The sequence below is a fragment of the Mustela nigripes genome, chromosome 6 (genome assembly GCF_022355385.1).
Source record: "Mustela nigripes isolate SB6536 chromosome 6, MUSNIG.SB6536, whole genome shotgun sequence".
Lineage (NCBI taxonomy): Eukaryota > Metazoa > Chordata > Mammalia > Carnivora > Mustelidae > Mustela > Mustela nigripes.
This window is the reverse complement of record NC_081562.1, coordinates 131,580,838-131,601,473: the sequence shown is the minus strand read 5'-3', so window position 1 is coordinate 131,601,473 and position 20,636 is coordinate 131,580,838. Positions and strand designations below refer to the sequence as shown.

Below are 20,636 nucleotides of genomic sequence, written 5' to 3'. Positions count from 1 at the left end.
TAATGAAGGGCTTTATAGAGCTTATCTTTTCAACAAATCTTTGGCTTGAGTATGGCTAAAACAGTTACAGAATCAACTGGAAAGGGGAAAAAAAAGATCTTGATCTAACACTAAAGCCTTTCCATTCTGCAAGGTGAAATCCTTTGACCTAGATCTGTCCCTTAAAAGGCAAGGGACTGTAAGAAATTCTAAGTTTTTCTTTGACTTTTAAGAGCATTCATAAATACTGATATAAAAAGTCGGGTTCACCAGCCAGTTTTATTTGATTTTCCTGAAAATCTGCCAGACAGAAAGTTCTCATTTTTATCCACCTTCATTGTTACCCCCAGAGCAGCCCTCTCCATAGCAACTGAAAACCTCTTTGGGTTGAAATAATCCTCTCCAGCTCCCAGTGCACAGTCAAGGAATTTTAAAAACAGAGGACTTTGTAACCACAAAGTACTCTCCAAGATTTAAAAGGCCACGGAGCTCCAGATAAATAATCATTTATCTTTCTCCTAACGGTAAGCACCACATTTAGAAATGTTTGTCTTATTCTCTGTCATTTTTTAAATGCTAACTTAAGAATCTTAAACTCTCTGTTTTCTTAACCCATAGAAGTTATCCCAATAACACCTCTACTACCCCACAGTCATTATTACCTCATCTTTGGGCCAAGATCTGACATGAGATGCTGTTCACATTTTGCATTCCTTAGGCAATCGGGTGAAGGGATTATTATCTTTATTATTTATTTATTTATTTATTTATTTATTTTTTTGCAGAAAGCTGATTGGCTCTCAAGTTGTCCCTCATGCCTTTAGTGACCATTGAGTTTGTGGATTTATGACAGCTCTTGAGGTCTTGAAACCCTGGGCTTTTTCTGCTAGTTGGTACTTTTAATAAACTAAAACCTTAAAAATGACCAGTGTCTAAAAAATGAAAAATGAACAGTGACTGTTTTCTTCTAGTCTCCTTCCTTAACAAAAACCGTCCCATTCCGTGTGACATGGTAATTTATGGAAATGTATTTTCTGTTTATTTTTTATTTACTTACTTGAGCAATGAGGACCCTCAGCCATGAGAGTTCTACTCTAGGATGGGGAAAAAAACAGCGTATTTCCTGTCTGGGTCCTGGGACTAGTACCTCCTGCAGGGTGAAGAGAGAAACTTCTTCCTAATTCAGTTCCTCTGTCGAGTTTAGAGAGAGGCAATCGCACGAACTTCTTGGCTGTTCTACAGTTTGAACTAAGTGCACAGCCCTGAGCACTGCCTGCTGTTTGCAGTTATAAATGACCTACACACACACCCCCCACACACCCCCTCATCCCCCGCTGCCGTTCAGAACCGGCTGACCACTGCAAATCAGCTTAGCCACCCCATTAATGAATCCTTTCAAACACATTGCAGGAGGAATAATTAAAGCCTTTATTTTTTCCCTTTACCACAGAAGTTCCTCCCATTGCAAGTTTACACCGACAGCAAGCCGCCTGACTCCATCACACAGGGTCTCCAGGTAAAGGAAGGGTGGAAATGCGCTTCTGGACAAAGCTTCCAATAGGGGGGCTGCCCGTGTTCCTTTTCCTCGGCCTTGTCCCCTCTACTGAGACGGAAAGACCCTCCACGCAGGACAGCGGCAGCCCCTGGAGCTCCGACCACCTGACAGAAGTACTAGGAGCTCTGTCTGCTGGTGACCCCCCACCCCTGAACCATTCGAGAAGCCTCATCAAAACCTTGCTGGAGAAAACTGGCTGCCCGAGGAGGAGAAGTCGAACGCAAGGAGATTGCAGTCTGGTTAGTGCATTAGGGTATGGGATCAGGTACCGGGGACGTGTTCCAAAGAGAGCCGTGGCTTCTCCAGCCCTTTACTTCGCTAAAGGAAAATCAGGACGCGGTACCTGGGGGAAGGGGGGGGGGGGGTGGCGCCTTGCGGTGTCATAACGCCTGCAGCTAGGGTACTGCGAGTCACTCACTCAGCATCCTCTATACAGCACTTCGAAACAGGGGGAATTTTATTTTATTTATTAAAACGGTAAAGTTTCTGGAAGCCTGTCTGCAACCCTCCAGCTCATGGAGAGGTATTTAGCTGCAAGTGTGAGCTTTTAGTTCTCTCTTCTTTCTGATTTACTATTTTATTTTATTTTATTTTATTTTATTTTATTTATTTTATTTTATTTTATTTTATTTTATTTTATTATTTTATTTTATTTTATTTTATTTTATATTTTGTGGTTGTGGAGAACTTGTGCTTCCCTGGTTAGATGCTCTTCATTTGGGGGAGCAGGATGATAATGATAAGATATTTTTCTAACATTGAATTTTTGAAGTACTTCATCCTGGGAGTTGATTGGTGTTTTCTAGAATGTTGCATGGTGGGTCGCTCGTGAATTGGATAATCTCCTCTCAAAAAGGACACATCTGACTGGTGCCCACGTGAGGCAGTCGGTTGAGTCTTGGTTTCTTGGTTTCAGCTCAGGTCTTGATCTCAGGGTCATGGGATCGAGCCCCATGTCAGGCTTGATGCTGAAGTGCAGAGTTTGCTTGAGATTCCTTCTTCCTCTGCCCCTTCTGCTCATTCTGTCTTTCTCCCTAAAATAAGTAATTTTTTTTTTTTTAATGACACATCTAACCTAGGGAAGAGAAGTGCTGTAGATGGAGCTAAAATGAAGCCTGTGGCTCGAGGGGCTGGGCTCCCAGGTTTCTCTTGGTCTGCCCGGCGACCCTCAAACCCTGTCCGCTCCTCAGCGCTGTCTGGGCAGCTTTCCCCAAAAACCATGCTGGGGCTTTTTCCTCCCTCCATGGAAGAGACTTAACTTGCCTGGAATGGAATTTTTAAAAATATCCTCCGCAGGCTGCTTTCATGTAAAATCCACCTTAATGTAAAGTCAGCATTTAACGTAAAACCAGAAAGTCTCCATCAAGGAGGGGGGACCCACAGAGTTAGGAGCCCATATTGTCAGAGGATAGCAAACAAGAACAAACAAAAACACCATTCACCATCCCTTTCCTGATTGACGAGATCTTTTTTTCCCCAGAATGAATCTACAAATAAATAAATAAATAAGCAAATAACTGCCTCCAGCCAAAAAAAAAAAAAAAAAAAGAGAGAGAGAGAGAGAGAGAGAAGAAAAAAGTTTGGCAGACTTTCTCAATCATGCTTCATTCTAGGGGAAACATTTCCTGGCCAAGTGTTTTGTTTTTTGTTTTGTGTGTGTGTATGTGTTTGTTTTTCTTTCTTTCTTTTTTTTCATGACAGAGGGGTCTTACTAATAGAATTTTTTCTCTGCTCTGTGCAAACAATAAATAATTTGATAATTAGTGAAATTCCCAAAGGCTCCCAGAGAAAACATGTGTTAAAATAGGCAACTCATCTGTAATGACATTAATTTATATATATAGCAACATAAGACTTCCCCATGGAAATAACTCAGAGTCATATCTTATTAATGTCCTCTGAGAATTTGCTTCAGGGAAATGTTCTCCTCTAATGACATAAAGTGCCTTATTAAGGCTGGTTGAATATTAGTCTAGCTAGGACGAATGTAAACATGCAAAATTGTTCTCCTGGTTTTTTTGAGGGGCGGAGAAATTGTTTTGCACTTTTTGTTTTCTGTGACGTTACCAAGCATTTGACCAATTTATCTTCTGTTTGAGCTATTTCCTTTCCTAGGAAGTGAAACCCTTGTCTTGAATAGCCCTCTTGCTGCAGCTCTCTCTCTGTGGAAAAGACTGAGGTTAAAAAAGAGAAAGAAAGAAAGAAAGAAAGAAAGAGAGACAAAAAAGAAAGAAAAGGGCGAATTTCCACTTCACCTGCTCAGAGAGCTACACTTCACCTGAGCTCCCCATAAGTGAGGATCCCATGAAATCTCTCCTTGTTATTCATAAAAAAGCCAGGGAGAAACAGTGTCCTGTTGGTTTTTCAAACAATCACATTTGGCACAAACCACAGGGCTTCAGCTCGTTCTTGAATCTCTTATGTCTTTTTAGAGACTTTGTCCATTTAGAGGCAGCATTTGTATTAGAAATTCTGTGGTAAATAAAATCTTAAAAAAGAAAGAAATTCTGTGGTAAAAAGAGGGCAAGGGGTTAAGTTCATATCCTTAAATGTGTGGGGAGAAAAGAGGGAAGTAGGTGTCTTAAATTTGTGAGGAGAAAAGAAAGTCCCCAAATTTATTTCCTGTTTAGCTAAAAACTGAGTGTGTATGTGTGTGTGTGTGTGTGTGAGAGAGAGAGAGAGAGAGAGAGAGAGAGAATCAATCTGCAGTATCTGAAAACACTGCGCATTTAAAAATAAATCCATTCAAGCTTTAGCCTTTGAAAATGGATAGTCTTGCCTGATCATGGCCTTTTTAACATTTTTTAATGAGAAGGTTAGAATGGAGTTTTAATGAATTTAATGAGGGATTAAGTAACTCTAAGTGAATAAATTCCACTTCAGTTGTGGTGGGAACCATGACCCTACATGGATTCCAGACATGGTGAAGGGATAAGAACCCGGTGTCTGGGGTCAGCCAGCACTGGGCCCAAATCGTTGTTCTGGTACCTTCTAGTTGTTGGGACATGTTGAACCTCAGCTCCCTCATCTATAAGACCCCAGTGCTGGTTCTCTCCTCAGGGAGCTGTGTGTGAGGACCACATGGCCATGAGATGGGGCACAAGAGCTCAAGCTCTCTTTGTCCCCTCGCATTTCCTATACACCATGGACATGTCCATCCCCTTTTCCCAGGGACCCTGGAGTGGTGCTGGTGAGAAATGAGATAATCCTCAGCATCCCCCTCCTGCCCTGTCCCCAGACTTCCCTGCCCTCCATCCCAGGGGTTGGGGATTTTATCCAAGATCTCTAGAAGATTCTCAGACACCTTCAAGATAGAGAACCACAGGTTTAAGGTCCTGCATTTAATTCAGTGCTCCCTCCCCCATTTGTCATTTCTGTCCCAGGATAAACAGGGAACAGCTCAAACTCTATCTTGTTGATCTTACAGGTTTTTCTTATCTCAGGAAGACTTATCTCTGTCAGTCAGAAATCTCACAGAATCTGGTATAGACCCACAAAAAGCCAGTACCTGCCATCAGCCAACATTCTTCCAACTCTTGATTTGGCAGGAAAAAGAAGAAATATAATTTCCCTCTTAGAGTCCATTATAAGGCCCCTCCTCCCCCAAAAGAGACCTTAAAAAAATCTCAGAACTTGAAAAAGGCCAGTGGATTTATCCATAACAATAGTCAAACTTAAATACCTTTGCATCTAAAATCTTTTAAGTTTATCTACAGGTATGACAACTGTCCTGTTAATGCAGAAGAAAGATTTCCTCTTGTTTTTGTCACTGAAGCTTTCCTAGCATCAGCAACGAACAAAACTAAATGAGGCGGCTGGGGAAGGTGATCTGATTTGACTACAGGAATCCAGAATCTGTTTGTTTTCCCTTTGAAACCTGATTGCCTCCACCTGACAAGAAATCAAAGGGAAAATCGATGGATTATTCCTGAATGAGTCCTTTCTTCTTTAACAAAGAATCACTTTACCCGAGTTAGCTCCTTAGACGGATCTTGTTGCCTATGAGGTGGAAGTATTTGCAAAATTTTACTAGACATTATTTCCCAAACAAAACCCAGCCACTGCTAAAAGTTTTAACCATATCTAGTGATGATGAATTGGAAAGTCCAGTCCCCCACGCACCCCCATAGAGTTTTCTGTCCTGTCAGTGTCTGTTAGATCTCATGATGTGCCCAAGAGTAGTCTTTCCTCAAGCCACTGCCTTCCATATGCAGGTAACTTCTTAAAAGTCCAATATCATAAAAAGGCAAAATATTGTCAGTCCACGGTCACTGGATTCCCCACTGAGCTTTATTCAAGCAGGCATCAGAAAATTAAAGTAAGGTTAGAGAACTTGTGTTCATTCGAGATGAAGGAAATCTCTCATCAGACAGAATGAGATGTTCCACTACTATATAAACATTTTCAGTCAGAAATCAATTTACCTTCCCCATTCTATGCTTTTCACAAACCATATCTCATCCTGATCTCTGCTGCCCCAGGCCACATCCCTCCTCTTCTGTTTTTTCTTTCTTTCTTTTTTTTTTGTTTTGTTTTGTTTTTAGGTTTTATTTATTTATCTGACACAGAGAGGAAGAGATCACAAGTAGGCAGAGGCAGGCAGAGGGGGAGGGAAGCAGGCTCCCTGCTGAGCAGAGACCCCGATGCAGGGCTCGATCCCAGGACCCTGAGATCATGACCCGAGCGGAAGGCAGAGGCTTAACCCACTGAGGCACCCAGGTGCCCTATCCCTCCTCTTCCCATCCTAGAGTACATTGAGGAGGAGCCATGCACGGAGAGGGGTCTCAGGCACCCTGGATGCGATGAAGGGTGGCCGTGTACTCTGCTATGCGCTGTCAACCAAACCCTGGCCATGTGTGCCTGGTCCTGTGGCCTCGTGGAAGTGCCATTTTTTGTTCCACTGGCACTTTGTCCGACATACCCAGACTCATCAAACAACCTGAACGGCACTTGACAGTCTGTCAGCAAGAATTCATTCATTCTTCTTGTGGAGCTATGTCCTTACTGATTTACATTCGAGCCTTATCCATCCCTTGGTATCCTTTTTTTTTTTTTAAGATTTTATTTATTTATTTGAGAAAGAGAGAGAGAAAGAGAACACAAGCAGGGGAAGGGACAGAGGGAGAGGGAGAACAGAGGGCCCCCCACTGAGCAGGAAGCCGTACATGGGATTCGATCCCAGAACCTCAGAATCATGATCTGAGCCAAAGACAGATGCTTAACCCACTGAACCACCAGTCTGTTGGTCTCCTAATTGACCTTTTTTTCTATCAAACAGGAGGGAGAGTAAATTTCTGGTCAAAAGGCTGCACATTAAGTACATAGTTGGGTCTACAGCTTATGTTCTTCATGGCACAAAACAAAGGAATAAAAGAATAAAGCCTATCCGTGGCGGAGGGGGAGTTAAGATTGGGCAGTATTAGCTCTGTGACCTTAGGTACGTTGCTTAGACTTTCTTAAACTTGGTTCTCACATATGCTATAGTTATACCTTCCTTGTAGAAGGAAGACATAACTCATGCTGGATTCTGTGCGTTGCCCTTGCATACTGCACAGAAATGTACCCATTATTACCCATTACCCATATAATAATGTACCCATTATTCACTGTGAGTTAATTGGGTAATTGGTATTCTCAGTGCTTAACATTATGCAGAAATATTTGGTGGGTTATCAAATAGGCTGGGGACATTTTGTTTTTTCCATTTAAAATAATGGAATCATATTCTCACCATCAAAAAACAGATGATCACATTTTTTTTTTCCAGAACCAATTAGATTTAGGTTTTTTTTTTTTTTTCCAAGACTTTATTTATTTGACAGACACAGAGCACAAGCAGGGGGAGCAGCAGGCAGAGGAAGAAGTAGACACCCCACTTAGCAGGTAGCCTGATATGGGGCTCAGTTCCAGGACCGTGGGATCATGACCTGAGCCAAAGGCAGATGCTTAACTGACTGAGCCATCCAGGCATCCCACCAGTTAGATATTTGTACTGGGGAATGCTTGAATACCTAAGGTGCTTAGCAGTGTTCTGGACACATGGCTCGATTACACTTTTGTTTCAACTGATTCGCCTCCCTAAGTCTTGGTGTCAGCTCTGCCAACAGCTACCAACCCATGAACTTTTCTTGTGGGCTAATCAAGAAACAGAAAAGGGCTGGGTTGGTTTCAGTGGTGAAGCTTTATAGCCACATCGAGTTGGTCTTGTTGGGAAGCCTGTTTGTTGAGTTCTTATCCCAGTGTAGCTGAGCTGGGGTGAGAATGGAATCTGTATAGCTCATGAAGAATGAGACAAATGCTTTGCTTTCGAGACAGATGACATGTTCCTTCCTGACTCAGACGGTATGTCCCAGATGTTCCCTGGTGGGACACCCAGCACACGTGGAATTATGACGCCTGAAGCTTCCACCTCAGAGAGTAAATTAAAAGATATTCTAGTAAACTGTCCTGCTGTGGGGAAAAAAAAATCCCTCTGGGGCTCAGGACAGGCATCCCTTCATGCCTTGACTGAGACTGAGGCTATGCCATGGGCTGCTTCTGGTATCCTAGGAGAATTCTTTTTTTTTTCCCCCAAGATTTTATTTATTTATTTGACAGGGGTTACAAGTAGGCAGAGAGGCAGGCAGAGAGAGAGAGAGGAAGGGAAGCAGGCCCCCTGCTGAGCAGAGAGCCCGATGCGGGGCTCGATCCCAGGACCCTGAGATCATGACCTGAGCTGAAGGCAGAGGCTTTAACCCACTGAGCCACCCAGGCGCCCCCTCCTAAGAGAATTCTTAGGAATGCCTCACCGTCTTTGAAGTAAGGCATCTCCTGTTTTGTCAGGAGAGTTTCCCTTCCACAGCTCTGTGTGTATCTTTTTTTTCTTATCGTCCCATCATTACCCAAAACACCTTCTGCCGTGTGAACTTCCCAGAGGAGCTGAGCCGGGCGTCGGGCTGTGTGTGTGAAACAAAGAAATCATCGTGGAAGTATTTTTAAGCAATTCTCTTAGGTAGGGTAAAGGCAAGGCAGATGGCATTCATCATTGCTTTTCACACCTCCCAAGAGCCAGGCATTGTGCTCGATGCTGAGGATAGAACTGCGCACAGACAAAACTTGGCCCAATGGACCACTTGTTCTCAGGGGAAGAGAGAAAATAAACATGGAGAGAAAGCAATTTTAGAATACTAGGGCCACAAAGAAAATAAATCTATTCTATACTAAGGTTGCCACTAGACCCAAGTGACTGCTGGGCATTTGATACGTGGTTCATCTGAATTGAGACCTGCTTGGAGGTGTAAAGTGCACACCAGATTTTGAAGACTTAACCCGTCCAAAAGAATGTCAAATAGCTCATGAATAATTTTTAAAAACTTGGATGACATGTCGAAGCAATCTTACTCTGCATGTCTGTTTCAAAAAGGGACAGTATTAGATACATTATTAAAGTGAATTTCGCTTTCTAAAATGTGGCTACTAGAAAATTTAAAGCGACATGTGGCTCACCTCTGTGGCTTGGGTCCTGTTTCCATGGAACAGTGCCACACCGGAGAACGTGGGGCAGGGTTGGGGATTTCCTATGCTAGAGATCCAAGGCACAGTTGGGCCACTGTTCTTCAAGCAGGGACCCCACTGTGGCAGATCCGGAGATAACCCCTCCTTCCTCCTCCAGAGGAGTAATGCAGGAACACGCTGCAGGAATCTGCTGGGTTTGGAGACTCCAAATGGGACCATGCACCAGAGATAGAAACACTCCGTCACAGGCCAGAGGAGCAAATAGTCAAATAAATAAATAAAATCTTGGGAAAAAAAAAAAAAAAAAGAATTCTCCTAGGATACCAGATTTTCCTATTCTATGCTTTCCTGAAGCATCCCCGAGGGGGTGTCACTATAAGCTCGATCTGAGAAACGAGGGGGAAGAAGACCTGATGCGTGGTGGGAAGGAGCTTGGTGGGACTGATGGAAAATCACATCAGGGGCAGAAAGTGAACGAGAGGTGGGAAGAGGTTAAGGGAAGAGAAGGCTGGGAGGTAGGCAAGAGCCAGACGGATGAGAAAGTCGTGTAGAGCGTGGATTTCATTCTAAGTGTGATGGGGACATTCCTTTAAAAGCCAAAGAGTCAACTGCTTTTACTCCAGGCAACATACGGAGAACTGGAGATAGAAGAACTCCTCTCCGGGAGTAAGGGCTCCCCAAGAGGGCATCCCTGACGTATGAAAGTCCAACCTGGATTATCTTATTTGAAGCTGACTATTGGGGCTGCCCACCTTTCCTTACTGTTCATAAAATAATAAGGGGTGGTCGTTAGTGTTCTAGGACTCTTCACTAAGCCTTGTGTCTACTTGTGTTTTATTTTGTGTTTTTGAAACAGTGCTTCGAACCAGATGCCCTGTTACTAATAGCTGGGGGAGATTTTGAGGAGCAGCTCCGAGAGGAAGTGGTCCAGAGAGTTTCCCTTCTCCTCCTGTATTACATTATTCATCAGGAAGAGATCTGTTCTTCCAAGCTCAACATGAGTAATCGAGAGTATAAATTTTACCTACACAGCCTCCTCAGCCTCAGGCAGGACGAAGACTCCTATTTCCTTTCACAGAACGAGACAGAAGATATCTTGGCATTCACCAGGCAGTACTTTGACACTTCTCGAAGCCAGGTAAGAAGGGCCAAGGTGCCAGCTGGCTTTGCTCCTGAGATACAGTCCCTGAGCCTTATTGCCTGTCACTTATTTATCCCTAGGACAGTCAGGGACTCTTTAGAGAAGGCTTTGTGGCTTTCAGTTATGGGATGTTAAGTGATGTCATTTAAAATTCTGAGTATAAAAGGGGGAGATGGGATGAGTAATGATTGTAAAATGAGTTCTAGCCAGAAGGTGGGTGGGCAGGAAAGCCAGGTGACGGGGCAGCGCTCTTCTCCTGCACATGAAAGCGAGTGATTCACAGTTCCTGATCAGTCTCCAAGGACTGACCCACGTCAGGGAGGGCACCGTGCCTATTTGCCTTGCCTTCTGGCCAGGGGAAAAAAAAAAGGCGGAACCATTTGAGGGAGAGGAATTTATCATTAGTTACCTCACCAGAGAAACAGCTTGCAAAAAGCATTATTCATGACCGTCAGCCCAGACCATATCTCTTCTGCAGCTTTTGATTCCTGCTGCTTCTGTTCAAGGGGTCTCTGGAAGTGGTTTTCTCCTCTCAGGGCTCCCACTGTGAGGAACCAGGCTCTTGGTCCCTTCTGGCCTTCATTACTGTTCCAGCAAAAGGTGGCCTTTCAATTACCTTTATCAGCTTTGCAGTGGGAAGTCTGAGTGGATAAAGTGCTCTGAATATTAAAAAAAGAAAAAAAAATTTAAGCCACATTTTCTTAAAGAATTGTGCAACCGCCTGTGCAGTTTGAAGAGAGTTGTGAATCATTTTTTTTTTTCCTCTTGAATTTTTCATTGACATGTGTCTTTGAGCTGCCGTAACCAAAATATAATAGACTGGGTAGCTTCTACACAATAGAAATTTATTTCTCACAGTTCTGGAGTTGAGCGAGAGTCCCCATCCTGGTTCAAAAGATACCATCTCCTCCCATGGTGGAGGGAGTAGAGAAGCCCTCTGGGGTCTCTCTTATAAGGGCACTAATCCCATTCATGATGGCTTCACTCTCATGACCCAGTCAACTCCCAAAGGCCCCACCTCCTAATACCGTCACAGTAGGCGGTAGGATTTCAACATATGAATTTGGATGAGGGGGACACCGTCATTCAGTCTACAGGGACGTATGTAGGTATATTTGATTTTGGAACTCCTTTCTGGCTCCTGGGAGCCCAGAGGTTTCTGTGCAATCATGCTGTGGCCTAACGACCAGCAAACATATCCTCCAGTTTGTGGTAAAAATGTTTAATTTCTCGTGTGATTGGCACACAGATGGAAAGACTGCTTCTTAAAGACTGTGTGGGCGTCACTCTGGTAACTCTCATCTCACGAATCTCAAAATAGGGCCATATTTTTGTTTCCACTTCCAATTGAGAAAATGGGTTCCTTTCTGGAATTCAGTTTCTGCTTAAATAAGGAAATAGGCCCACATATAATTTCTTCGGTGCAACATCTATATGATATGAGATCAGTTCAAATTAGCCACTAGGAGTTTAGTCACCCCATCTGTTACTGCCTTTTGATGCAGATAAAGTGGGAATGAAAACCCTGCTCTTAAAAGCAGATGGTGTGTATATGTTCAACGCAGATTTCTGGTTATCCAACACATACTGCAAATTCCTGGGCTTCCAAGTGTATGTGAGATTAAACATTCCTAGAGCAGAAGAAAATAATTCAATATTATGTGTAGGCCTACTTTCTCCATCTCTTCAGTCAAGAATTAAGAGCTCTTGTTGAGTCGTTAGGCCTTAGAGCTTTTGTCTCCTTGAGGATGGCAATGCCATCCTTTAACCCATTCACTTGGGCTGGAATTCCCTTAGGAATCCTTAGTCAAGTCAACCCAGACTTTTACAGGAGGCCAGTTGGCCTCTCACTGGAGGATGCCACTGTCTCCAATTAGAGAGTGTGAGGTCACGGAAGGTGCTGGTAGACCAGGCCCACCATTACCAACAGGTAGGTCTTGATCTACACAGGATTGGGCCTCCATAGGTGAAGCCACTAACAGGTGCTCTAGGTGGGCCTTCACCAGGTCATCAACAAAGAGCTCTGCACTGGAGGACCCTAATATAGCCACCCTCCCTAGTGGCCCAGAATGTTAATATCCCTCCAGACCCTCCCTTCTCTTTTGTCCAACTACTGTTGATCTCCTTGACTCAATCTGTTGCTCCCACCTCTCTCTGTTCTTTCTACTGTTGGCTGTTTCCATGATGAATAAACAGGGATCTGTACAGACTTCTCTACTAGCCCTGACTCTTCGATGAGGGAATAGTGGATAGTATTACCGTCCTACATTTGACAAACCCAGAAACCTGAGCCATTTTTAACTCTTTGGACTCCTTCACATTTTCTTCCAAATCCTTTGTAATATTCCTCAAATATAGCCATTTTTCTATCTCTAGTGCTACCATCTGAGGTCAAGAAATACCTTGGGTTAATCAATAACTTCTTAACTTTACTCCTGCTCTTTAATTCTAGCCCTGGCAATTTATTCACTACTTTACCACCAGAGCGACATTTCTATAACATACCTTACTGTATTACTCTTTTGTTTATAATATTAATGTCTTCCCTGGAGCCTTTAGGGGAAAAGTTTTCATAGCACTGAGTATAAGATTCTTGTCACCTTCTTCAGCTTACTCTATCCGATGCACAGCTAGACACTGGGTCTCACAATAATAGTAGCGAAGACTAGCTGATTGTGTCCTATGTACCAACTACTATATTAAGAATTTTTCATGCATTAGTCTAGTCCTTTTTTATCAATAAAGAGTATGAAGGTTGGCAAAGTTAATCATTTTGCTCAAGGTCACTCAGTTACAAATAACAGAGATAATATTAAAGCCTTACCTGTCTATCCCAAGCACTATGCTGTGGAACTCACTTTAATGATATGAAAGTCCCATCACCATCTGTGTTTCCATTTATTTCTACATTTAAGAGGAAGAGTATTTAAGAGCTTAGGCTACAGAGTCCTATCTGGGTGTACACTGGGACTCACTTATCAGCCCAGTGATCTGTGTAAAGAGTATCCACTGCACAGAGCTCTGGGAGAATGAAAAGAGAGAATAATGTAATGGACTTAGCACAGTGTCTGGCACACAATAGGCACTCAATAAATGTTTAAATGAGTGAATTGATATTCCAGTGGAATGCAAGGCAAGAGTCTCACCTTTCAAAGACTCATAATTTCATTGAAGAAAATTGATGTACACATGGAAAAGATCCTAGGTTCAATGGAAGTTCAAAAACATACTGTGCTAACTTTGATTTGCACTTACCACACGTTGAACTTGAAACTAAAGGCAAGGGTGAAAAGAGAAGTTTCTTATGATGACACAATGCAACAGAGCCAGTATGAAGTCAAGGTCAGGAATATATATTTGAAAGTCGTTACACTTCAGACTCTACTTGAAGCTGGAGAGAAACAGTTCTCCAACTGGAAGGGTGTGAACAGTAAGAATAAGGGATCTTCTTGGAGGAAACCCATCTCTGAAGGAATAATGAGAAAGGTTAAGTAAATAAGGACCAGTAGGATGGGTGTTAAAAAATCCAGTGTCAGGGTGAATAAAAGAAACAAGAAGTTTCCAAGCAGAATTTCGAGACTAGAGAATGAGGGTAGTCCTGTTCCTACAAACAGTTCAGACCTCTGTAAGGTAAAGAACTGTTTCTTGTCTTTTGGGGAAATCCTAGAGATATTTTAATCAATGTAACTTCAGAAGTTCAAACTTTTCTTTTTACTATGTATCTGATTTCAGTGTATGGAAACCAAAATGCTGCAGGAAAAATCTGGAATATTGAGCAGTGATGGTGCTGATGAAAATACACTTCCTCAGTTAGCAGCGACAATCATCGCTCTGTCCCTCCAAGGTGTTTGTCTGGGGCAAAGAAACTTGCCTTCCCCAGACTATTTTACAGAATATATTTTCAGTTTTTTGAATAGTACAAACACTCTTCACCTCTCAGGTAAGAATGCTTTTCATGAATTTAACTACTAAGTCATTCCTACTAAATGAGTTGTGCCTAAAAGAAAGACTGATGCTTTTTTATGAATAAATTTGTTCAGGTATGTTCTAAACACCCATTTCATCTTACATGTAGTAAGAGAGCTCAGACCTTTTCAAGGCAACCATGTGGTGATGGGGCAAAAATAGGGACTTGACCCATTTATTGATGATATTATGGATATAGAGCCAACGGAGAGATTTTTATGACCTGCTATAAGTACTAAGGAACACTTTTCTACTTGGTACATGGTCCTGAGCCAGGGGTCGCATAATATTGCCAAGAGTGATGAAAGGGTATGCCAAATGATGCAAGAACCTTGGTAGAGTTTTCTTATAATCATAACAGTAAAATATTTAATTTTAAGTAAAAATCATGTGAACTATCCACTCTGGCTACATTCATGACTGGCAGCTTTTTTGAGCTCCAAGATAAAACAGGATGCTAGGAATGGACTCAGAATGTTTGTCTGGCGCATTTCTTTGTCCTTGACAAGATATTAAAAATGAAATGAGTTTTATTCATTAAATTGTATTCATTAAAAATGAAATGAATTTTAATTTTTTAAAATTATTTTTATTAATATATAATGTATTATTTGCCCCAGGGGTACAAGTCTTTGAATCATCAGGCTTATACATTTCACAGAACTCACCATAGCACATAACCCAACCACACTATCCCTACCCCTATGCCCATAACCAAACTACACTATCCCTACCCCCCAGCAACCCTCAGTTTGTTTTGTGAGATTAAGAGTCTCTTATGGTTTGTCTCCCTCTCGATCCCATCTTGTTTCATATTTTCCTTCCCTACCCCCCACAACCTGTGCACTGCCTCTCAAATTCCTTATATCAGTGAGATCATATGATAATTGTCTTTCTCTGATTGACTTATTTCACTCAACATAATACCCTCTAGTTCCATCCATGTCATTGCAAATGGCAAGATTTCACTTTTTGATGGCTGCATAGTATTTCACTGTATATACATACCACCTATTCTTTATCCGTTCATCTGTTGACGGACATCTAGGTTCTTTCCATAGTTTGGCTATTGTGGACTTTGCTGCTATAAACATTCGGGTGCACATGCCCCTTTAGATCACTACATTTGTATTTTTACAGTAAATAACCAGTGGTGTGATTGGGGGGATGTAGGGTAGCTCTATTTTCAACTTTTTGAGGAACTTCTATGCTATTTTCAGAGTAGCTCCACCAGCTTACATTCCCACCAACAGTGTAGGAGGGTTCCCCTTTCTCCACATATTCACCAACAGCTGTCATTCCCTGACTTGTTAATTTTAGCCATTCTGACTGGTGTGAGGTGGAATCTCATTGTAGTTTTGATTTGTATTTCCCTGATGGTGAGTGATGTGGAGTACTTTTTCACATGTCTGCTGGCCATCTGGATATCTTCTTTGCAGAAATGTCTGTTCATGTCTTCTGCCCATTTTTTGATTGGATTATTTGTTCTTTGGGTGTTGAGTTTGCTAAGTTCTTTATAGATTTTGGATACTTGCCCTTTATCTGATATGTCTTTTGCAAATATCTTCTCCCATTCTGTCAGTTGTCTTCTGATTTTGTTGACTGTTTCCTTCACTGTGCAAAAGCTTTTAGTCTTGATGAAGTCCCAATAGTTCATTTTTGCCCTTGCTTCCCTTGCCTTTGGACATGTTTCTAGGAAGAAGTTGCTGTGGCTGAGGTTGAAGAGGTTTCTGGCTGTGTTATCTTCAATGAATTAAAAAAAACTCAATGAATTTTAATGACTCCCATTCTCACATTGAGGTATTTCATCCATTTTGAGTCTATTTTTGTGTGTGGTATAAGGGATATGGTCCAGTTTCTTTCTTCTGCGTGTGGCTGTCCAATTTTCCCAACACCATTTGTTGAAGAGACTATCTTTTTTCCATTAGACATTCTTTCCTTCTTTGTCAAAGATTCATTGACCATAGGATTGAGGGTCTATTTCTAGGCCCTCTATTCTGTTCCATTGATCTATGTGTCTGTTTCTGTGCCAGTACCATACTGTCTTGATGATTACAGCTTTGTAATAAAGCTTCCAGTCTGGAATTGTGAGGCCACCAACTTTGGTTTTCTTTTTCAACATTTTTCTGGCTATTTGGGGCCTTTTCTGGTTCCATATAAATTATAGGATTATTTGTTCCATTTCTTTGAAAAAAAATTGCTGGTATTTTGATAAGGATTACATTAAATGTATAGATTGCTTTAGGTAGCATAGACATTTTCACAATATTTGTTCTTCCAGTCCAGGAGCATGGAACATTTTTCCATTTCTTTGTGTCTTCCTCAATTTCTTTCATGAGTACTTTATAGTTTTCTGAGTACAGATTCTTTGCCTCTTTGGTTAGGTTTACTCCTAAGTATCTTATGGTTTCAGGGGTAGTTGTAAATGGAATCAACTCCTTAATTTCTCTTTCTTCTGTCTTGCTGTTGGTGTATAGAGATACAACTAATTTCTGTGCATTGATTTTGTATCCTGACACTTTACTGAATTCCTGTACAAGTTCTAGCAGATTTGGAGTGTAGTCTTTTGGATTTTCCATGTGAAGTATCATATCATCTTCAGAAAGTGAGAGTTTAACCTCTTCTTTGCCAATCCAGATGCATTTTATTTCTCTTTGTTGTCTGATTGCTGAGACTAGAACTTCTAGTACTATGTTGAACAGCAGTGGTGATAGTGGACAGCCCTGCTGTCTTCTTGACCTGAGGGGAAAAGCTCTATTTTTCTTCATTGAGAATGATATTCACTGTGGGTTTTTCATAAATGGCTTTGGTGATATTGAGGTACGTACTCTCTATCCCTACACTTTAAAGAGTTTTGATCAGGAAGGGATGCTGTACTTTGTCAAATGCTTTTTCAGCATCTATTGAGAGTATCATAGGGTTCTTGTTCTTTCTTTTATTAATGTATTATATCACATTGATTAATTTGCAGATGTTGATCCAAACTTGAAGCCCAGGAATAAATCCCACTTGGTCGTGGTGTATAATCCTTTTAATGTACTGTTGGATCCTATTGGGTAGTATTTGATGAGAAGTTTTGCATCTGTATTCATTAAGGATATTGGTCTGTAGTTCTCTTTTTTGATGGTATCTTTGTCTGGTTTTGGGATCAAGGTAATGCTGGCCTCATAAAATGAGTTTGGAAGTTTTCCTTCCTTTTCTATTTTTTGGAACAGTTTCAGGAGAATAGGTATAAATTCTTCTTTAAATGTTTTGTAGAATTCCCCTGGGAAGCTATCTGGCCCTGGGTTCTTGTTTTTTGGGAGGTTTTTGATGACTGCCTCAGTCTCCTTACTGGTTGTGGGTCTGTTTAGGCTTTCTATTTCTTCCTAGTTCAGTTTTGGTAGTTTATATGTCTTTAGGAATGCATCCATTTCTTCCAGATTTTCAAATTTGCTGGTATATAGTCGCTTATAATATGTTCTTATAATTGTATTTCTTTGGTGTTGGTTGTCATCTCTCTTCTTTCATTCATGATTTTATTAATTTGGGTCCTTTCTCACTCTCTCTCTCTCTCTTTTTTTTTTTTTTTTTTTTGGATCAGTCTGGCCATGGGTTTATCAATCTTATTAATTCTTTCAAAGAACCAGCTCTTAGTTTTGTTGATTTGTTCTACTATTCTTTTGGTTTCTATTTCATTGATTTCTGCTCTGATCTTTATTATTTCTCTTCTCCTGCTGGGTTTAGGATTCCTTTGCTGTTTTTTTCTCCATCTCCTTTAGGTGTAGGGTTAGGTTGTATACTTGAGACCTTTCTTGTTTCTTGAGAAAGGCTTATATCACTATATACTTTCCTCTCATGACCACACTTGCTGTGTCCCAAAGATTTTGAACAATTGTGTATTCATTTTTATTTGTTTCCATGAATTTTTTAAAACTCTTCTTTAATTTCCTAATTGAGCCATTCATTCTTTAGTAAGATGCTCTTTAGTTTCCATGTATTTGAGTTCTTTCCAACTTTTCTCTCGTGGTCGAGTTCTAGTTTTAGAGCATTGTGGTCTGAAAATATGCAAGGAATGATCCCAATCTTTTGGTCCCAGTTGAGACCTGATTTGGGACCCAGGGTGTGATCTATTCTGGAGAATGTTCCATGTGCACTAGAGAAGAATGTGTATTCTATTGCTTTGGGATGGAATGTTCAGAATATATCTGTGATGTCCATCTGGTCCAGTGTGTCATTTAAGGCCTTTATTTCCTTGTTGATCTTTTGCTTGGATGATCTGTCTATTTCAGTGAGGGGAGTGTTAAAGTCTCATACTTCTCTTATGGTCGATGTGTTTCTTTGATTTTGTTATTAAGTGGTTTATATAGTTGGCTGCTCACATGTTAGGGGCATAGATATTTAAAATTGTCAGATCTTCTTGTTGGACAGAAACTTTGAGTATGATATAGCGTCCTTCCTCATCTCTTATTATAGTTTTTGGCTTAAAATCTAATTTATCTGATATAAGGATTGCCACCCCAGCTTTCTTTTGATGTCCATTAGCATGGTAAATTGTTTCCCAACCCCTAGCTTTAAATCTGGAGGTGTCTTTGGCTCTAAAATGAGTTTCTTGCAGAGAGCATATCGATGGGTCTTCTTTTTCTTTTTCTTTTTTTTTTTTTTCCAATTCATTCTGATACCCTGTGTCTTTTGATTGGGGGCATTTAGCCTATTTGCTTTCAGGGTAACTACTGAAAGTTATGAATTTAGTGCCATTGTATTGCCTGTAAGGTGACTGTTACTATATTTTGTCTCTGTTCCTTTTTGGTCTATTACTTTTAGGCTCTCTCTTTGCTTAGAGGTCCCCTTTCAATATTTCCCGTAGGGCTGGTTTGGTGTTTGCAAATTCTTTTAATTTTTGTTTGTCCTGGGAGCTTTTTATCTGTGCTTCTATTTTCAGTGACAGCCTAGCTGGATATAGTATTCTTGGTTGCATATTTTTCTCATTTAATGCTCTGAATATATTATGCCAGTCCTTTCTGGCCTGCCAGGTCTCTGTGGATAGATCTGTGGCCAATCTAATATTTCTATCATTGTATGCTACATTGTATGCTATCTTGTCCCGAGAGGATTTTCTCTTTGTCACTAAGACTTGTAAGTTTTGTTATTAGATGACAGGGTTTGGACCTATTCTTATTGATTTTGAGGGGGCTCTCTGTACCTCCTGGATTTTGATACTTGTTTCCTTTGCTATATTAAGGAAGTTCTCTGCTATAATTTGCTCCAATATACCTTCTGCCCCTCTCTCTCTTCATCTGGGATCCCATTTATTCTAATACTGTTTTGTCTTATGGTATCACTTGTCTCTCAAATTCTCCCCTCATGGTCCAGTAGTTGTTTTTCTCTCTCTTTTTCTCAACTTGTTTATTCTGTCGTTTGGTCTTATATATTGCTAATATTCTGTTATGCCTCATTTATCCTACAGTAATAGCCTCCATTTTTTATTGCACCTGATTAATAGCTTTTTTTTTTTATTTCAACCTAGTTAGATTTTAGTTCTTTTATTTCTCCAGAAAGGGGTTTTATTTCTCCAGAAAAGGATTCTCTAATATCTTCCATGCCTTTTTGGATCCCTGCTAGTACCTTGATAATCATCATTCTGAACTCTAGTCCTGACATATTACCAATGTCCATATTGATTATGTCCCTAGCCATTGGTAGCCTCTAGTTCTTGTTTTTCTTTGGTGTGGTGAGTTTTTCTGCCTTGTATTTTATCCAGATAAGAATATATGAATGAGATAATAAAATGCTAAAAGGGTGACTAAGACCCCAGAAAAATATATGCTAACCAAATCAGAAGAGACTCAATACTGGGGGGAGAAGAAAGGGGAGAAATTTTAAAATATATATATATATATGAATGACTGGTGAGTAGAACAGAGCCACTCACTTGATTTTGTCTGTATTCTGGTCTCAGAAGAAATTACCTCCCAGAATTTTAAAGTAAGAAAAACTTATACATATACACAAAAATAAGGGTAAACACTAAAGGGATAGAATATGACTGTGAAGATGAAAATTAAAAGAGATTCTAAAAAAGGAATTGATAAGTTGGTTGGAAAAAGGAAGAGGAAAAAAAGGGGAGAGAATGTGATCAGCTGGAGACTAGAACAAAGCCATGTGCTATATATAGGTTATATTTCGATCTATTAGAAGAAATTGTATCTCAAAATTTCAAAGAAAAACCCCATGTATAAAAAATTAAGTTTAAATACAATGAAGGGATAAAATATGACTATAACAATGAAAATTTATGAAGGGTTTTTTAAAAAACATAAAATAGTTAAAAAGTTAAAAAAGGAAAGAGGAAAAATTTTTAAAAAAGAATAAGAAAAAGCCCCTTCCACAAGATGGCGGAGAAGTAGCAAGCTGAGACTGCTTCAGCTAGCCGGAGATCAGCTAGATAGCTTATCTAAAGATAGCAAACACCTGAAAATCCATCGGCAGATCGAAGAGAAGAAGAACAGCAATTCTGGAAAC

At 40.6% G+C, this 20,636-nt stretch overlaps 1 protein-coding gene across 5 annotated transcripts in view; it reads left to right on the top strand.

Annotated features, from left to right (window-relative positions):
* Nucleotides 1-404: 404 nt before the first annotated feature.
* SLC39A12 (solute carrier family 39 member 12) overlaps nt 405-20,636 on the top strand; it is a 90,355-nt gene continuing 70,123 nt past the window's right edge. For 4 of the 5 annotated variants that reach the window (XM_059405013.1, XM_059405010.1, XM_059405014.1 and 1 more), the window contains exons 1-4: nt 405-503; nt 1,430-1,773; nt 9,885-10,166; nt 13,902-14,109. In XM_059405013.1, coding sequence (XP_059260996.1) covers nt 1,513-1,773; nt 9,885-10,166; nt 13,902-14,109 — 751 coding nt within the window. In that variant the 5' untranslated portion in view covers nt 405-503; nt 1,430-1,512. Of the gene's footprint in view, nt 504-1,313; nt 1,774-9,884; nt 10,167-13,901; nt 14,110-20,636 lie in introns of those variants that run through there. The other variant, XM_059405011.1, reaches the window with a different exon arrangement.